The sequence below is a fragment of the Rhinatrema bivittatum genome, chromosome 5 (genome assembly GCF_901001135.1).
Source record: "Rhinatrema bivittatum chromosome 5, aRhiBiv1.1, whole genome shotgun sequence".
Taxonomy (NCBI): domain Eukaryota; kingdom Metazoa; phylum Chordata; class Amphibia; order Gymnophiona; family Rhinatrematidae; genus Rhinatrema; species Rhinatrema bivittatum.
The window spans coordinates 121778912-121795258 of record NC_042619.1 but is presented as its reverse complement, the minus strand read 5'-3'; the positions used below and the strand labels follow the sequence as shown (position 1 = coordinate 121795258).

The window sequence follows — 16347 nt, the reverse complement described above, 5'->3', positions numbered from 1 at the left end:
ATTCACGTCATGGTGCTCTTCTCAGGCCCTTGACCCTTTTACCTGTCCAATTCCGAAGTTTCTGGACTATCTCTGGCACTTGTCAGAGTCAGATCTAAAAACTTCCTCCATCAGAATGCATGTCAGTGCGGTAGCCACCTTCCAAAAAGGTGTTGGGCATGTCCCTATATCAGTACAACCCCTTGTAACACGTTTTTTGAAAGGCTTGCTTCACCTCAAGCCTCCACTGCGTACTCCGGCCCCTTCTTGGGACCTTAACCTGGTTTTGGGTCGGCTCATGAAACCACCATTCAAGCCTCTTCACTGTTGTGAACTTCGATATCTCACATGGAAAGTGATTTTCCTTTTGGCAATCACTTCAGCTCGCAGAGTTAGTGAATTACTGGCCCTAGTTACCTATCCGCCTTACACTAAACTTCTGCAGGACCGGGCAGTACTCCGCACTCACCCTAAATTTTTACCTAAGGTAGTTTCGGATTTTCACCTCAATCAATCCATCATTCTACCTACCTTTTCTCCCAGGCCCCACTCCAGCCCAGGAGAGCAGGCTCTGCATACCCTTGACTGTAAACGGGCTCTAGCATTTTACCTAGACCGTACGGCTGCCCACAGAAAGAGCACTCAATTGTTTGTCTCTTTCCATTCCATCAAATTAGGGCAGCCTGTGGGTAAGCAGACCCTCTCCTCCTGGTTAGCGGACTGCATATCCTTTTGTTATCAGCAAGCAGGCATTCCGTTTCAAGACCGTGTTAAGGTACACTCTGTGAGGGCCATGGCAACTTCAGTAGCACACCTAAGATCGGTGCCACTTCCTGATATTTGCAGGGCTGCCACCTGGAGTTCTCTCTATACTTTTACAGCCCACTATTGCTTGGACAAAGCCGGAAGACAAGATTCCATCTTCGGCCAGTCTGTATTGCGTAACCTGTTTACGACGTGACGTACCAACACCCTTCCACCTGCCTGGTGGGGTTCAGGATGCCCTCTCCCAAATTCCTCCCCAGTTGTTGTGCCTCTGGCACGTCCTTGGGTTTATTTGGTGCATGTTCGGACATCCTCAGCTCGGTACTCACCCATATGTGAGGACTACCATACTGCTTGTCCTGTGAAAAAGCAAATGTTGCTTACCTGTAACAAGTGTTCTCACAGGACAGCAGGATGTTAGTCCTCACGAAACCCGCCCGCCACCCTGCGGTGTTGGTTTCGTTTCTTATTTTATTTTTCGGCACTGCCTGTAGCTTTGTTACAAGACTGAAGGGGGACCCCTGCTGGCTGCAGGGTTAGTGCCATGCTGGGCATGCCCAGTAGGGGCCAGTCAAAGTTCTGGAAACTTTGACAGAAGTTTTCCGTGATTGGGTTCCATCCTGTGATGTCATCCATATGTGAGGACTAACATCCTGCTGTCATGTGAGAACACCTGTTACAGGTAAGCAACATTTGCTATTTCTAATGAATATGTGCTGCTGTTAGCTAAGTTGGCTATGAAAATTTGCCTAGAGCATGGAAATAGTAGCAGCTTTTTCATGTTTCAGGGTCATGTAATTTATAAAACAGTCTAGGGAGGAGGAATAGCCTAGTGGTTAGAGCAGTGGACTATGAACCAGGAGACCAGGGTTCGAGTCCTGCTGTCGCTCCTTGTGACCTTGGACAAGTCACTTTCCCTCCAAAAAACTTAGATTGTAAGCCCTCTGGGGATAGAGAAATACCTATAGTACCTGAATGTAAACCGGTGTGATATCTCGATTTTTATATACAGAGATTCGATCTCGATTGAGATCGAATCTCTGTATATAAAAAAAAAATAATAATAATAAAGGAAGGAAAGAGGTAAAAAAAAAATCACATTTAAATTTCACTGCTGCTTAGTTAATTGCTTCCATTAGGTGGCACTCCTGCCTTTATTATGTCATTAGATATCAGTTATCTCATATACTCTGGAATCTAGTATGCATATTTTTCATATCATGCAGACCCCTAATAATCCCATAACACAATTTTAGCCGGGCATTGCAAACTTTAATGCATTAGAAATATTTAGTACATTGATTTTTTTTTAATTCTTTATGTAAATTTATTACAAATTTCCAAGAAAACAATCTTGATCAGAAAAAGAAAAGAACAATAAAGAACATACTTATATCTTTTAAAGTGGAAATTACATGCTTCTCCAATTCTACAAGTCCACAATATATGTTAGTACATGGATTTTGAATTGTGCATTAACAGCACAAATGTATTTGAGGGCCTGATTTACTAATGATTTTTTTCCCTATTTGTCAGCTTAGTAAAATCAGGCCCTATACAACTCATAATTTAACACTGATAAGAACAAATATTTAGAACAAAAAAGCAACTGTGCATTAAAAATTTGCTGGAGGTGGTTTTTAATATTTATTATTAAATTTTCATGGGTGCAGCAATTTAATTATTACTGTGGAACTTGTCATTTGAAGAGTAGTGGAAGGCAAGAAATTTCTTAACCTTTATTTCAACTTAGGTATTTGCATATATAGTTTAATATATAATTGAAATGAGCGCTTGTATATGTTTTTTTGCAGGTATCAGACGTCCAGGCAAGGACAGCAGTACTCATATGGTCACCTCCTTCCAGTGTCATTAATGGTGACAGCGACAGTACCAGCATACCCAGAATTTTTATACTTATGAGGTTTTGATTTCAAATAGTGGGAAAGATGGAAAATACAAAATTGCTTATACGTAGGTGGTCATATTTTTCCTAATATGAAAAATTTTCAGTAGTAAAAGTATAAAATAAAAATGCTAATAAAACAACTTTATTCGCAGTCTGAATTATAAAAGGGAGTTTATTTTGTTTCATATATTGTATTTGTACATTATTAAACATGTTATCAATTAATAAAAATCACTAATCTCTTTAAAGAATCAAGTAAGCTGATGGTACAGTTACGCCTAAGAATGAAAGCTGCTTCTACTACTGTGACTCCTGTCAAGGGGGCAAGGGTCACCTGAGCTACCCAGCCATGCAATGCCATGCCATTTGGGGAAAGGGTAATGTCAGAGACTACTGAAGGATAAAACAAAGAAAATATAAAAAGAAAAAAGAAAAAAAAAACCCTAATAGGAATGTAAACTGACTATGATGAATCTTGCCTTCTGTATTCTGTTGAAAAAAATCATTTTTATTTAAATAGTTATTACCTCTGTGTGTGTGTGTGTGTTTATTCTTTGCTCCTTTAATCAAATAACCTAACATTGAAGGATCAGCAGGGATCAGAGGTCTGCTGAAGAGCAAAGAATCCATAAAATTTTGATATAATTTGTAAGTTGGGTATTTTCCCTAAAAATGTTGCATACTGATATATTCTCATGACTGACCAGTTCAGCATATAGTATAGTTTTTTTTTAATTGGATAAGTTGGACTGGTGCTTTAGTTCCTCACATTTCTATATTAACCCCAGTGAGTTGCTTTCATGTACCTTTTCTGTTGCATTATTTTGTCATGTAAAAATTGTAGGGTATCATCCAGTCAAATACGACAGGATGCTGTGACCATTCTCATTGTGAACTCACTATTTTTAAAGACAGCATTGAAGTAAAAGTGTTGCAGAAGTAAATACTATGTTGGAAGCATTTAACATTTTAATGCCACCTATATATTGCATTGATACATCTGTACTGTCTTCAGAGTACTTCATGTGAGGCATACTTGTAACTTAACTTGAAAATTTGCAGTACTATTCAACTACTCTAGCTTAATGGAAACTGCAAAGCAAGAAGACAATTGCAATCATTTTAATGCATTCCAACAGATTAATTTGTCCTGAACTGTTCAGGGATAATCAGAGAACAGATTGAAAATGACTAAATCAAGTAAATAGTTTTGTTTCTGCTGCTGGAGTACACAGCTGCTCTGCATGGTTGAGCTGGTATAGTAATTTACAGGCTCCTCACACACTGTAACTTCAGGCTCTTTGTCCCTGCCTATCAACCACTAATAAATTCAGGTGTCTACATGATTACATAGAATACCATTAAAATTATAATTGCAGATGTATTTTGTCCATGTTAACAGCTTTCTAAATCTTTATAAGATATTTGACTGCAAACTGGGATAAATATAAGCAGCATCTGTAAATTTACACTTTTGTTTACTTATTTATAAAAATTTAATATTCTTTTTCCAAGCTAGTCTCAAAGTGGATTACATTCAGAATTAGAGTTAAATTCCTAATACATCTGTGTATAATTTACAATCAACCTAGGGAATATGAAGGAGGGCATGTGGAGATATGATTGGAGGTTCAAGGAGATTAAATTAATCATTTAGAGCAGTAGAAGAATTATTATCCCAGGACAAGCAGGATGCTAGTCCTCAGATATGGGTGACGTCAGCAACGGAGCCCTGGGCGGGAAAGTTTACTGTCAAAGTTTCTAGAAACTTTTGACTGGCACTGTGGTGCCCACTGAGCATGCCCAGCATGCTATGATATTCTCTGCCACAGGTGTCACTCTTCAGTCTTCGTCTTTCCGCGCTGCTGTCCGCACCGCGGGATAAGGAGCCGTTGAGATTCCTCTCAACACTACAAAACTTGACTGAAAAAGTCGATTAAAAGATATTCTCTGTCACAGATTCAAAAAGGGGGTAATTTTTCTCCACCGGCTGGTGAGTACCTCTGTCTCATTGTCCCTTTTTTTTTTTCGAAGGTTTTTCCTTCTCGCGAAATCCCTTTCTTTCGACGGCTGTCGATTAGAAACATGGCTACAGGTTTTAAAAAAATGTCCTGTATGCGCTTGAAAAATGTCGATCACCAACCCGCACCTCGAATGCGTGTTATGCCTCGGAGAGAAACATGAGGTAAACAATTGCCCTCAATGCGCCGAGATGACTCCGAAAAGTAGAAAGACCCGGCTTGAAAAAATGGAGCATCTTTTCCAGCTCCAACTCATTCCTTCTCCGTTGGTGTCTTCGAAGTCGTCCCCGACCGGAATGTCTAAGTGCTTATTACTCAAAAAGCCTTGACCGGGGCCGTCGGGGGATCCTTCGTCACCGTCATCATCGACGAAATCCCTCGACCCTCAGAAGTTAAAACACAAGCATCGACATCGACGACCATCGATGCCCGGAATGGATCCCCAGGAACCCTCGATGGCAAAGCGGCCACGGACTGAGGAAACACCGGCGCCTGGACCTACTCCTCCGTCTCCGGTTCCTGATCCTCTGCAGGGCTCTGCACCGGATCCTACACCTCAGCCTCCGCCACCGCTTACAACTGCTCTGGTACCATCAGTTGTAACGCCGGAATTGTCTGAGATTATCAGACAAGTGGTATCCAAGGCCTTCATGGAACAACATCTAATTCCGACGGGCTCGTCGATGCCGATGCTTCCTGCATCGATGCCGGCAAATTTGCTGATGAGATCACCGATGCCGGTGTCGACCTTCACACCGACGACTACAGGAGACTCGATGTCAACGCCCAAAATAATAATGACGTCCACATCGATATACACACAGCTGCCATCGACGTCTTCGACGTCGATACCGATGACTCCACTGACGTCAGGTCTGACATCGAGACGACCACCTTCAACGTCGACGTCTATTCCAATAACTGTTCCGTCGATACAACCACCACAGGAAGAACCAGAGATTCAAGATCTAGCTTTCTTCCAGCGTCTGAATCAAAGGTATCAAGATGTCATCGACACTTTACCTAAATAACCTGACAAACAAACACTTCCAATACCTCCCATCGATGACCCATTACCAGGTCCATCAGGATTAAATTTACCATCCAAACCCATCACTAGACCTCACAGGGATGATGATGAGGACTCCTGGGATAGCCAAGACACAAATACATCATCTGAGGACTTTGTCAGAACCCTCTCCGCCAGAACCCAGAAAAAAGTCCCCACCTGAAGACTTATCATTCTCCAGTTTTATACAGGACATGGCAGATACCATACCCTTCAAATTGGCTACTGAACAAGACACTAGACAACACACTCTAGAGGTCTTACAATTTGTAGATCCTCCTAAACAAGTTTTGGCTATCCCAATTCATGAAGTGCTATTAGATTTACAACATAGAATCTGGGAGCACCCTTCCACGGTTCCAGCAGTAAACAAAAGAGTGGATTCTACCTATTTGGTACAGACAGCACCTGGCTTCCAAAAGGCACAATTACCACACAATTCAGTGGTAGTTGAATCTGCCCAGAAAAAGTCAAGACGTGTCCGTCCTCACTCTTCAACTCCCCCAGGAAAAGACCACCGCTTCCTGGATACATTAGGAAAAAAAGTGTATCAGGCAGCAATCCTGAATTCAAGAATCTCTGCATACCAGTTGTATATGACACAGTATCAGAGACTTATGGAAGCAGATGGAGCAATTCGTGAACTCACTACCTGCACAGTGTCAAGAATCAGCACAGGCCATAGTGAACAAGGGCCTAGAAGCAGGGAAGCACGAGGGCAGAGCAGCTTATGATAGCTTTGACACTGCCTCCAGGACTGCAGCTTCTGGGATTACTGCTCAAAGGTATGCATGTCTCAAGGCCTCCGATCTCAGGCCTGAGGTCCAAAAAAAACTAGTGGATCTGCCATGTTTGGGAGACAATTTATTTTGTGATAAGGTTCAGGAAGCAGTCCAACAACTAAAGGACCACACTGAGACATTACGTCAGCTTTCACAAATGCCTCAGGATACCTCAACACAATCACAAAGACGCTTGCCCCGCAGGGAACAAAAGCGTTCTTACTACAGGCCACGTAGATACTACTCACAAACAACTAGGAGCAGATCTACTAGGCCTCAACAACAACGTTCTCAAGCACGACAGCCTAGACCTCCTCGCACTCAGCCTCCACCTCAAATAGGTCGAGCGGCTGGATTTTGAGAGTCAGACCAGAGAACAGGCCATACTTTTAAATCCTCAAACACATCTGCAGTAGGAGGAAGAGTATCACATTTCTACACACGCTGGCAGACAATAACAGACCAATGGGTACTCTATCATAGCCCATGGTTACAAACTAAATTTTCTCTCAATTCCTCCAGAATTTCCACCAACTTCCTGTCCAAAACAAAATTCTCAACTAAGTCAACTACACATAGAATTATCCACCCTTCTGAGAGCCAGGGCCATTCAGCCAGTGCCCCGGACACAGCAGGGCAGAGGATTCTACTCCAGATATTTCCTCATTCCAAAGAAAACTGGAGGCCTATGTCCCATCCTAGACCTCAGAAATCTCAACAAATTTCTAAAAAGAGAAAAGTTCAGGATGGTTTCTCTAGGCACCATGCTTCCACTTCTTCAAAAAGGAGATTGGCTTTGTTCTCTGGATCTACAAGATGCTTACACTCACATACCAATATTCCCTCCTCATCGAAAATATCTTCGCTTCGTAGTGGGTCATCACCATTTTCAATACAGGGTACTGCCATTCGGACTGGCGTCTGCTCCCAGAGTTTTCACAAAATGCCTGGCAGTAATAGCAGCACACTTACGCAAGGAAGGTGTTCATGTTTTCCCATATATAGACGACTGGCTCATCAGAAGTCAATCTTGCCAGGGAGCACTAAGTTCTCTCAACCGAACAATTGCTCTACTTCACTCTATGGGTTTTCTAATCAATTATCAAAAATCCCATCTCATACCCTCTCAGTTACTCCACTTCATAGGAGCAGAACTAAACACAGGCCTTGCAAAGGCCTTTCTACCAGTGGATCGAGCAGAAACATTATCCCTGTTGGCAAACTCGATTCACTCAACAAATCAAGCAACAGCTCATCAATTTCTAACTCTGCTAGGCCACATGGCCTCTACAGTACAGGTTACACCTCTCGCAAGGCTCGCCATGAGAGTAACTCAATGGACTCTAAAATCACAATGGATCCAAGCCATTCAACCACTACATTCCTCAATTCAAGTAACCCACCAACTACGTTCCTCGCTTCTTTGGTGGATAAACAAGGAAAATTTGTGCAAAGGCCTACCTTTTCAACAACCAGTCCCACAGATAATCTTAACTACAGATGCATCCACCTTGGGTTGGGGAGCTCACATAAACAATCTCCAAACACAAGGGACTTGGACAAAACTCGAAGCAACATATCAGATAAATTTCTTGGAACTTCGAGCTATATGCTATACTCTGCATGCATTCAAGGACTGCCTTTCACACAAGACTGTTCTCATACAAACGGACAACACAGTAGCCCTGTGGTACGTCAACAAACAAGGAGGCACAGGCTCGTATCTCCTTTGTCAAGAAGCTGCACAAATCTGGGACTGGGCCCTGAACCATTCCATCCTACTTTGGGCCACTTACCTAGCAGGCATTCAAAATGTAGTAGCGGATCGACTCAGTCGTCAATTCCAACCACACGAATGGTCACTAAATCCTTCAGTAGCGACCAAGATATTTTAAACATGGGGTCAACCAACAGTAGGCCTCTTTGTATCACATCTGAATTACAAAGTGAACAAGTTCTGTTCTCTGCACAAACAGAACAACCAGACAGCCAAGGACGCCTTTGCTCGCCCTTGGAACTCAGGCCTGTTATATGCGTATCCTCCAATATTGCTCATAACCAAACCTCTAGTGAAGCTACAACAGGACAAGGGGTCCATGATACTCATAGCCCCGTATTGGCCTCAACAAGTATGGTTCCCCACACTGCTAGACCTCTCAGTCAGGGATCCAATTCGCCTGGGAGTAGATCCCAATCTCATCACTCAGAATCAGGGTCAGTTGCACCATCCCAACCTTCAATCCCTATCTCTGACAGCATGGATGTTGAAAGCTTGATCTTACAACCACTCAATCTTTCAACCAATATATCCCAAGTACTTATAGCTTCACGTAAACCTTCCACAAGAAAGAACTATTCTTCAAAATGGAAAAGATTTGCTTTGTGGTGCACAAAAAAGAACATTGACCCTTTCTCCTGCCCCACAAATACTCTACTAGACTATTTATATCATCTTTCAAACTCTGGCCTCCAGACTTCATCAGTAAGGGTACATCTCAGTGCAGTCTCAGCTTACCATAACAGGGTAAAAGATGCACCAATCTCCACTCAACCTCTTGTAAGTAGGTTTATGAGGGGCTTAACTCACCTTAAACCACCAGTTCGGCCACCAGTCACAGAATGGGACCTGAATCTGGTATTAACAAGACTTATGCGTTCTCCTTTCGAACCCATAGATTCCTGTGATCTAAAATTCCTCACATGGAAGACTATCTTCCTCATAGCCATTACATCAGCTAGAAGGGTTAGTGAATTACAAGCACTAGTAACATACCCACCCTACACAAAATTCTTAAATGATAGGGTGGTTCTCCGTACACATCCAAAATTCCTTCCCAAAGTGGTTACGGAATTTCACTTGAATCAATCTATAGTTTTACCCACATTTTTCCCAAGGCCTCATTCTCACCAAGGAGAAACAGCCTTACATACTTTGGACTGTAAGCGTGCATTATCTTTCTATCTAAACCGCACTGCAGTCCACAGAAAATCCAATCAACTTTTTGTCTCCTATGATCCAAACAAACCGGGTAAGGCAGTGGGTAAACATACTCTATCCAACTGGCTAGCAGATTGCATACAATTTTGCTATGAAAAAGCAGGCCTTCCTCTCCAAGGGCGAGTAAAGGCACATTCAGTAAGAGCAATGTCAACCACAGTAGCACACTATCGTTCAGTGCCAATCCTTGACATCTGTAAAGCTGCAACATGGAGTTCTCTTCACACCTTTGCAGCTCATTACTGCTTGGATAAAGAAGGACGACAAGATTCAGCCTATGGACAATCTGTCTTAAAGAACTTGTTTCCAGTTTAAACCCAACTCCTTCTACAACCAATCTGCTGTGATCTTCGGCTGATTCATTTCATCAACAATACTTCACTGTTGCCTCAATCCAAAAATGACTCAGCCTCTAGCTTGCTACTCACCCATATGTGAGGACTAGCATCCTGCTTGTCCTGGGATAAAGCAAAATTGCTTACCTTGTAATAGGTGTTATCCCAGGACAGCAGGATGTAGTCCTCACAGAACCCACCCGCCACCCCGCGGAGTTGGGCCTCATAATTTATTATTTTATTTTTTGCTAAAGCTTATTGCTACATACGAGACTGAAGAGTGACACTTGTGGCAGAGAATATCATAGCATGCTGGGCATGCTCAGTGGGCACCACAGTGCCAGTCAAAAGTTTCTAGAAACTTTGACAGTAAACTTTCCCGCCTAGGGCTCCGTTGCTGACGTCACCCATATGTGAGGGCTACATCCTGCTGTCCTGGGATAACACCTATTACAAGGTAAATAATTTTGCTTTAGCAGTATGAGTCCATTAGATGGATTAGGAAGTCAGGGTAAATGAAAGATACTATAATGCAGTAGCATTTGAAAGGCAAGAACTTAGTACAAAAGAAGAGAAAGTCACTTGGTAAAGAAATCTGGCTGTAGATAATGTTATGGTCTCATGACTAAGTTCTGGGAAGAGATAAGGGAGTTTTCCTTTACTAACCTGGTCAGTTTTATCACAATTTAAAGATGAAGTGAAGACCTGGCTCAATAGTCAGGCCTTGGCTCTTTTCCTGAAGGTGCGATAAGCCTATGGTATTTTATTCCATATTTTAGGTGTGAAGCATCTGAATGCATAGTCTAGTGCAGGTTAATCTGACAGAAAACATAGTGGGCGGGGATAGAAGGGCCTTTTGGGAAGAATAAAGTTTGCTTGTGGGCCATATTTATTTATGTACCTGAAAACAAAGAAAGAGAATTTTGAATCTAATCCTGTTTTCGACTGGGAGCAAGTATAACTGCCTTAAGATAGGTCTTATGTGGTCGGATAATTTGGCACCTACCAAAATTCTAGCAGTTGCACTTTGTAGGAGGTTTTTGAGATTGTGTTGTAAGATTCTATGAAACTGTGGGATGTAATAAATCAGATGGACAGATTAAAGAATTATGAATCAATGAAGCCAGATAGTATTCACCCAAGTTTTGAAGTAACTCAAACATGAAATTGCAAATCTGTTTCTGGTGATCTACAACCTGTCATTTAAAACAGCCACAGTACCTGAGGACAGGAGGGTAACCAATATGTTGCTGATTTTTTAAAAGAAATGATCCAGGAATTATAGACTAGTAAGCCTGACTCTGGCACAGAGCAAAATTACCCTAAAAACAAAATTACGGACCACATATATAGAACTTGTTTAATGGGGGAAAGTCAACATTGCATTTGCAAATAGAAGTCTTGCCTTACCAATTTGCTAGATTTATTTGAAGGTGTAAATAAGCATGCAGTTAGAGGTAAGCTAGTTAATATAGAGTATTTGGATTTTCAGAAATTATTTGACAAAGTCCCTCGTGAAAGACTCCACAGGAAATTGGGAGGTCATATGATCAGAGCCAGTATCCTATTGTGGATTGATAACTGGATAAAAGAGAGGAAACAGAGGGTAGGACTAAATGGACAGTTGTCCAAATTTTATTTATTTATTCACTTAAGTTATTTTATACCGCTGATATTGGAGAGAGGTTATTAGTGGAATACTCCAGGACTTATGCTATTTAATATATTCATAAATGATCTGAAAAAAGGAACAGCACGTGAAAAGACAAGTTTGCAGATGACACAAAATTGTTTCAAGTCAATAAAACAGCAATGGATAGGGAGGAACCACTGAAAGACCTTTTGAAATAGGAGACTGGGCATCTAAATGGCAAATATAATTTAATGTAAGTGCAAAGTAATGCACATAGGGAAAAATAATCCCACCTACAGGTACACAATGATGGGTTCCATGTTAGAAGTCAACACTCAGAAAAGGATATCAGAGTCCTTGTGGACAGTACTTGAAATCTTCAGTTCAGTGTGCTGCAGTGGTTCAAAAAGCAAATAAAATGTTAGGAGTTATTTCTAAAGGAATAGAGGAGAAAACTGAGGTTATCATTTTGTATAGATCCATGGTGCAATCACACCCTGAGCTTTGCATTCAGTTCTGGTCGCCCCATCTTTAAAAAGACATAGGGGACAAAGAAAAAGGTACAGAGAAGGGCAACAAAAATAAAGGGCATAGAAAACCACCTATATGGAGAGGCTAAACAGATTAGGGCCCTCTAGGTTGGAGAAGACAACTGAGAGGAGATATGATTGAGATTCATAAAATCATAAGCTGGGTAGAACAGATAAATGGGGAACGGTTGTTTACCCTTTCAAACAACACTGGAACTAAGGGGGACAGTCCTTGAAACTAGTAACTGGTAGATTGAAAACAAATCATAGGAAGTTTTTTTTCACTCTGTGCACAATTAAGCTATGGAATCGGTTGCCCAAGGATATGATCAAGGCAGTTAATATAGGTGGGGTTCAAAAGAGGGTTGAACCAGTTCCTGGAGGATAAGTTCATAAACCGTTATTAGAAAGGTAGACTTGGTAAAGCCATCACTTATCTCTGGGAATGAAGTAGATCAACTATTGGGGGTCTGCCGGGTACTTGTGACCCAGCCTGGCCACTGTTGGAGACAGGATGCTGGACTCGGACTGTAGTCTGACCCAGCATAGCACGTCTTATGTTCTTATGAGTAGAGAATTACAGCAGTCAGTCCGCCTGGTAATTAAAGTGTGTATCACGGTGGCCATGTTGTGTTTATCAAGAAAAGGTTGTGAAGATGACAAATCTGGTGCAAGTGCATAAAGCAGGTCCTTCCACCTTTGAGATGTGGGTTTCCATTATAAAGTTGTGGTCTAACTGGACTCCCAGTCTTTGCACTGAATCATTTGGTTGGAGAATACCCAACAAGGAGGGCAGGGATGGTAAGGAGAGTCTGTCAGCTTAGGCAGATGAGCTCTGACGTAGAGGGGCTGAGTTGTGGAGCCATTGGGATACTGCTGTAAAACAGTGATTAAGATTTGTAATGGCTGAGACTGGGTTTGATCCTGCTTTGATGTAGAGCTTGATGTCATCAATGAAAAGGTCGTAATCAGTGTTGAAGTACTGAATGAAGTTACAGATCAGATACAGGTAAATGATATGGACTGAGCATTGTTATCTAGGAAATATTCAAGCCATTTAAGGACTGTGCCTTTATTGCTGATGTCACTTAAATGTTGTATCAAGAGTTGGTGATTGACAGTGTCTAAGGCAGCGAAGAGATCTAGTCGCACTAGGAGGGATTCACCACCTTGTTTTAAATTCATGTGAATATTGTTAGTTATGGCTTAAAGGACAAAATCTGTTCCCTAGCCTTTCTGGATCCCATATTGATGAGGATGTAGAATGTTACCGCCTTCTAGGAAGTCTAGGCACCAGAAGTAGACCGCTTTCTCCATTAGTTTGGAGAGAAATGGCAGGCTAGAGACTAGCTGATAGTGGTTGATTGTTTTTGGATCAGAGCCTGTTTTTTTCAGGATGGGGTATCATTATGGCCTTATTTTTAGTTGGGGAGGCAGGGAGTCTTAGGTTAGCATGGCATTTACTATTGTGGTTAGCTAAGGGGCTAAATCATATTTTAAGTTACAGATGTATCTGGAAGTTATCAGAACTAATGAGCAGGTGGATTGGCTGATCCTGGGAAGGATTTTTTCAATATCTTATGGGGAGACTGCACCAGATCATCGAAACAGAAGCCACCCACTCTAACCGACCAAAATTCCACCCGCACTTAACCTAAACGCTACCTCAACAGCTCTACACATACACTCGCCCAGCCACTCCAGCATTCACCCAGCATTCACCCAGCCTCTCCAGCATTCATCCAGCATCCATCCAGCCTCTCCAGCATCCATCCAGCCGCTCCAGCATTCATCCATCCAGACTCTCCAGCATCCATCCAGGCGCTCCAGCATTCATCCATCCAGACTCTCCAGCATCCATCCAGCCTCTCCAGCATTCATCCAGCCACTACAGCATTCATCCATCCAGCCTCTCCAGCATTCATCCAGCATCCATCCAGCCACTACAGTATTCATTCATCCATCCAGCCTCTCCAGCATTCATCCAGCCTCTCCAGCAACCCTGTGCAACCCTGTCCAGCCAGACCAGCTTCTACCACCATCCTCCAACTCTCCTCCCCACACCATCCTCTCCTCACCATCCGAGTAGGTACCATGCAACCTACCCCATTCCTATCATCTATCATCGCCACTCCCACCTCTCCAAACTTTCACAACGGACCTTGAATCAGTCAACGAGATCACTCATCCCATCATGCTCTCACCCTTGACCCAACTACTAGGACTCACGATATTCTCTCTATCCCTCTTCAACGCTCAGTCCCTCACAAAGAAAATGCACATTCTTCACGATTACCTGCTTGACTCCAATCTAGATGTATGTGCTATCACGGAAACCTGGTTAAAAAGCACAGACACCCCATTGATAAACCAGTTACCTATACACCTTTATGACATCTCAATTACAAGACCCAAAAAAAGAGGGGGTGGTCTGCTTCTAGCAACCAAGAAAGAATTGAATCTTAGACAGCAACCTGTCAAGACCTCCTCCAAAAAACTAGAACTTGGATTGTTCAAGGCAAAACATATTCAAATTCTCCTTGTTTACGCTCCACCGGGATCACTAGACTCTGATGCCTCACCCCTTATAGAAACCATTGCTAAATACATTAACATGGACTCACCTGCCATGATTCTGGGGGACTTCAATCTACATGTTGACGCCTCCCCGATCTCCCCCAACTGCGAAACCTTCTTATCCACACTCCAAGCAATGGGCTTTGAACAAATCGTCAATAAACCCACCCATAAAGCTGGACACACACTAGACCTCATCTTCCTAAACTCACACTTATCATACACTAACACCCCAGACTGCACCCCAGTCCCTTGGTCTGACCATTCACTTATATCAGCTACTCTCAATACTCGAGGAAACCCCTCTCAACCACAACCTCACTCCACCATCCATCTCAGAAGAAAATGTACCTCCGATATTCTCAGTGAACATCTTTCCAAGGAACTCCCCAATCTAGACACCTCTAACCCCCAACTCAGCCCTTCTATCCTGGCGCAATATCACGGAGTCTATAGCCAACAAACTTTGCCCCAAAGAGATGAAAACCATCAATTGGACTCAAAAAAGGAAGCAACCTTGGTACTCACCGGAATTTAAACGAATGAAGCAAGACCTCCGACACAAGGAAGGCTCTTGGTGGAAGTCCCCCAACTCCACAACTTTGTCCGACTACAAACGAAACATGCATCTTTATAGGATTTCTCTTCTACAAGCAAAAAAAAGACTATTATGCCAGCAGAATCCATGATATTCAGTATGACGCTAGGGCCCTGTTTTCCTATGTATCTCAACTCACTAAACCCTCTGCCCCTACCATTCCTGACGATCAGGCTCAATCCAAAGCCAATGAACTCGCACCCTTCTTTCAGGATAAAATTGCAAACACGCTAGCACTTCTCCCTACTAACCCAACACCACCAGCTCTAAACTTCACCACCACATGCTCCCCCAAAGCCACCTTAGATTCCTTCGAACCCACAACCCCTCTGGAGATAGAATCAACACTCAAGAAGCTGAAACCATCCAGCCACCCGATGGACCACATCCCTACGAAACTTCTGCTCCTTATCCTAGGCACCATCTCCAGATCTCTGGCCGACATTATTAACTGCTCCCTAGCCCAAGGAGTATACCCGGATGACCTTAAAACAGCATCTATTAAACCTCTCTTGAAGAAACCCAACCTGGACACTAATGAGCTCTCCAACTTCCGACCCATATCCAACCTCCTGCTGCTAGCAAAACTCACTGAGAAGGTGGTGAACACACAGCTTTCGGACTACCTGGAGGAACACAAAATCCTATACCCCTCCCAGTATGGCTTCCGCAAGTCTTCCAGTACCGAAACCCTCCTCATCTCGCTAACAGACCACATCCTCATGGGCCTAGATAAAGGGACTTCATTCCTGCTAGTTCTCTTAGACATCTCCGCGGCGTTTGACACCGTGAACCATAGCATCCTCCTCAATCGTCTCTCAGACATTGGATTATCTGGATATGCCTTCCAATGGTTCAGCTCATTCCTCAATAATAGAAGCTCCAAGATCACTATCAATAATAAAGAATCTCCTAACTTCAAATCTACTCTAGGTGTTCCCCAAGGCTCCTCTCTATCCCCCACCAATATCTACCTACTGCCCTCTTTGCCAGCTGCTCACAAACCTTAACCTAATTCACTACTTATATACCGACGACGTTCAGATCCTGATCCCAATAAAAGAATCCCTTCCAAAAACGCTCTCCTTCTTGGAGAACTGCCTTAAGTCCATCAACCACTTACTCACCAGCCTGAACCTAGTCCTCAATGC

The 16347-nt window shown here is 42.7% G+C and overlaps 1 protein-coding gene across 1 annotated transcript in view; it reads left to right on the top strand.

Annotated features, from left to right (window-relative positions):
- FNDC3A (fibronectin type III domain containing 3A) overlaps positions 1-16347 on the top strand; it is a 1040529-nt gene that overhangs the window by 491295 nt on the left and 532887 nt on the right. The window contains 2 exon segments of the mRNA XM_029602861.1: positions 2559-2654; positions 2657-2718. Coding sequence (XP_029458721.1) covers positions 2559-2654; positions 2657-2718 — 158 coding nt within the window.